Source organism: Penaeus chinensis, chromosome 1 (assembly GCF_019202785.1).
Source record: "Penaeus chinensis breed Huanghai No. 1 chromosome 1, ASM1920278v2, whole genome shotgun sequence".
Lineage (NCBI taxonomy): Eukaryota > Metazoa > Arthropoda > Malacostraca > Decapoda > Penaeidae > Penaeus > Penaeus chinensis.
In genome coordinates this window covers 14719364-14721863 of record NC_061819.1, presented here as the reverse complement: position 1 = coordinate 14721863, position 2500 = coordinate 14719364, and the positions used below count along the sequence as shown (strand labels likewise).

At 37.4% G+C, this 2500-nt stretch overlaps 1 protein-coding gene across 1 annotated transcript; it reads left to right on the top strand.

Moving 5' to 3' along the window:
* The first annotated feature begins 773 nt into the window (after positions 1-773).
* On the top strand, positions 774-1379 carry LOC125032437 (gastrula zinc finger protein XlCGF49.1-like). Its single transcript, XM_047623605.1, has one exon. The coding sequence runs from the start codon at positions 774-776 to the stop codon at positions 1377-1379; it is 606 nt and encodes a 201-aa protein (XP_047479561.1).
* Positions 1380-2500: the final 1121 nt, after the last annotated feature.

Below are 2500 nucleotides of genomic sequence, written 5' to 3'. Positions count from 1 at the left end.
TTTCGTATAAAACTTGCTTTATAAAAATGTGAATAAAATCTGCATATTGATAAGTAAATATAAAGCCTGAAATCGTGTTTTACGTTTGTCTACAAATATTGATACTGTTGAGGAAACGTGCACTATATAATTGTTACGCTGTGCAGGTTTTGGGAAAATAAACAAAAGTTCTAGTAATTATAGAATAACTTGCGGTATGTATTGCAATTACGGTAAATACAACTCAAAATATTGTTAGATTTTATTTTTCTAAAAATAGGTATATATTTTGGAAATTAGGATTCAATGTAAATGAGTCTCATTCCTGTTCTGTCAGTAATCAAACAAAAAGCAATTTACATTTTGGGCTCATTGTCCATTCTGAATACGGAGTTTTGACAGTGAATATCAAACATGGACAAAACATCCGTTAGTTTATCGATATTTTTTTCCCTAATTTCACAACAAGGGAGTATAAGACAGCCACTGGAAAATACGAAAAGGAAAACGAAGATATACCAGCATTTAATTTATCTATTGTAGACGAAAGTACACAAAGGTGTGATAATATGGAACGCGGCGTAATAAGTGTATAAATAAAATTGTGATGATTTTGGTTTTAAATTGACCTCGTTCCCTTTTAGCTCAAACCACAGGCAACCACATGATGAAATCTATCCTGCGTTCCCTGCTAAGACTTGGGTCAGGTACAAATTTATCAAAACACGTTCCCCATGGAAGCCTGAGATCATATGAGTAAACCATCTGTTAGAATTTGCGCCCATTATCACGAGATGAGCCCCAAAGCGCATAAGTCATACAAGTGCGAGACTTGCAGCAAAGTATTCGGACGGAAAGACAACTTAATGGTCCACAAGAATGTACACGAGGGGATGAAGCCATTCGAATGCGACATTTGCGACAAAGTGTTCAGACGAAAGGACAACTTGAAGACTCACTTGACTGTACACACGGCAGAGAAAGCACATGGATGCCACACCTGCGGCAAAAGGTTTGGACGAAAGAGCACCCTCATGAATCATATGAGTATACACACGAAAGTGAAACTGTTCTGCTGCGGCACCTGTGGGAAGCGCTTCGGTCGAAAGGGCCACCTCGATCTGCATTCGCTGACACACACCAACGAAAAGCCCTTCGAATGCGACGCCTGCGGTAAGCGCTTCAGTCAGAAGGGGAACCTCATTCGGCACTCGCTCTTGCACACCAACGAAAAGCCCTTCGGATGCGGCATCTGCAGGAAGTTCTTCGTGCAAAAGGCTCATTTGGTGAGACACGTCGTGGTGCACAGGCAGAGGCTGGCTGCTATTAAGAGGTCTCTGCGAAGGGAGGCTTTCCAGCTGGGGTCTTCTGGCAGAGTTGTAGGATTACTTGAGAATTAACTGAATGTAGGTACTGAGTGGGGCAGAATGATAATAAAAACAAATGAAAAACAGTATATCTTAATAGACCTCTTTACTAGCGATCAAGATTAACTATTCAACCTTTTCGATAAAACAGACTATGTACAGTCTTACATAGATATGTAAGCCCTATGCGCTTCAATATTTTCAAGGAAAAGTATCGATCAAAAGAGACAATATGATCTGAATGCACTTGCTTAGTAAGGTACCTGCAGCAATGCTTCAGACATTGTTTGTATCAGTATATCAAGGAAAAGTATCGATTAAAAGAGACAATATGATCTGAATGCACGATATTTGGTTGTATTGTTTGTGTCAGTATATCAAGGAAAAGTATCGGTCGAAAGAGACAATATGATCTGAATGCACAATATTTGGTTGTATTGTTTGTATCAGTATATCAAGGAAAAGTATCGATCGAAAGATACAATATGATCTGAATGCGCTTCCTTAGTAAGGTACCTGCAGCAGTGTTTCAGTCCGAAATTAAATCGATATTTGGTTGTATTGTTTGTATCATTATATCTTAAGATATGATTTAGCATTGGTGTCTCATTGTTTTCTTTTTCAGAATACGAATATTCACACAATCATTTAATTACGTACATTCTCTGTTCAATTCAAACTTGAACGGACTCCAACACACAACTTAGCACTATAGTATTGGCCTCAAATTTCCCAGGCGGGGAAACTTTGAAGATAATTAAATTTCTCAGAATGAAAGAGAAATATAATTACGTAACGGAGGTTGTGCATGAAACTTCCATTGCTTTTTTCATTAAATGCCTTTAATTAGATATAACAATCTAAATCCCATGAATACAAAATACACACTTTCTCTGTTGTAAATATTGTTAATGATTTACATAAAATGCAATTCTTCTATCTTTTTACCATCCCTAGATAAGAGCAGTATTGTTAGTGAGTTAATTTAATAGTCCACTTCCAGCCTCATGTTAGATAGTGTGAAGTCAACCCTAGAACAGTGAAAAAGCTTTTCTGTGTCACGTGTGTTTTATGCATTATGGCGCAACGACTATTTGCCCATTATCAATATCGAATTTGAGCTTTAATTATTTACGTTCTTTGATAAGGAATCG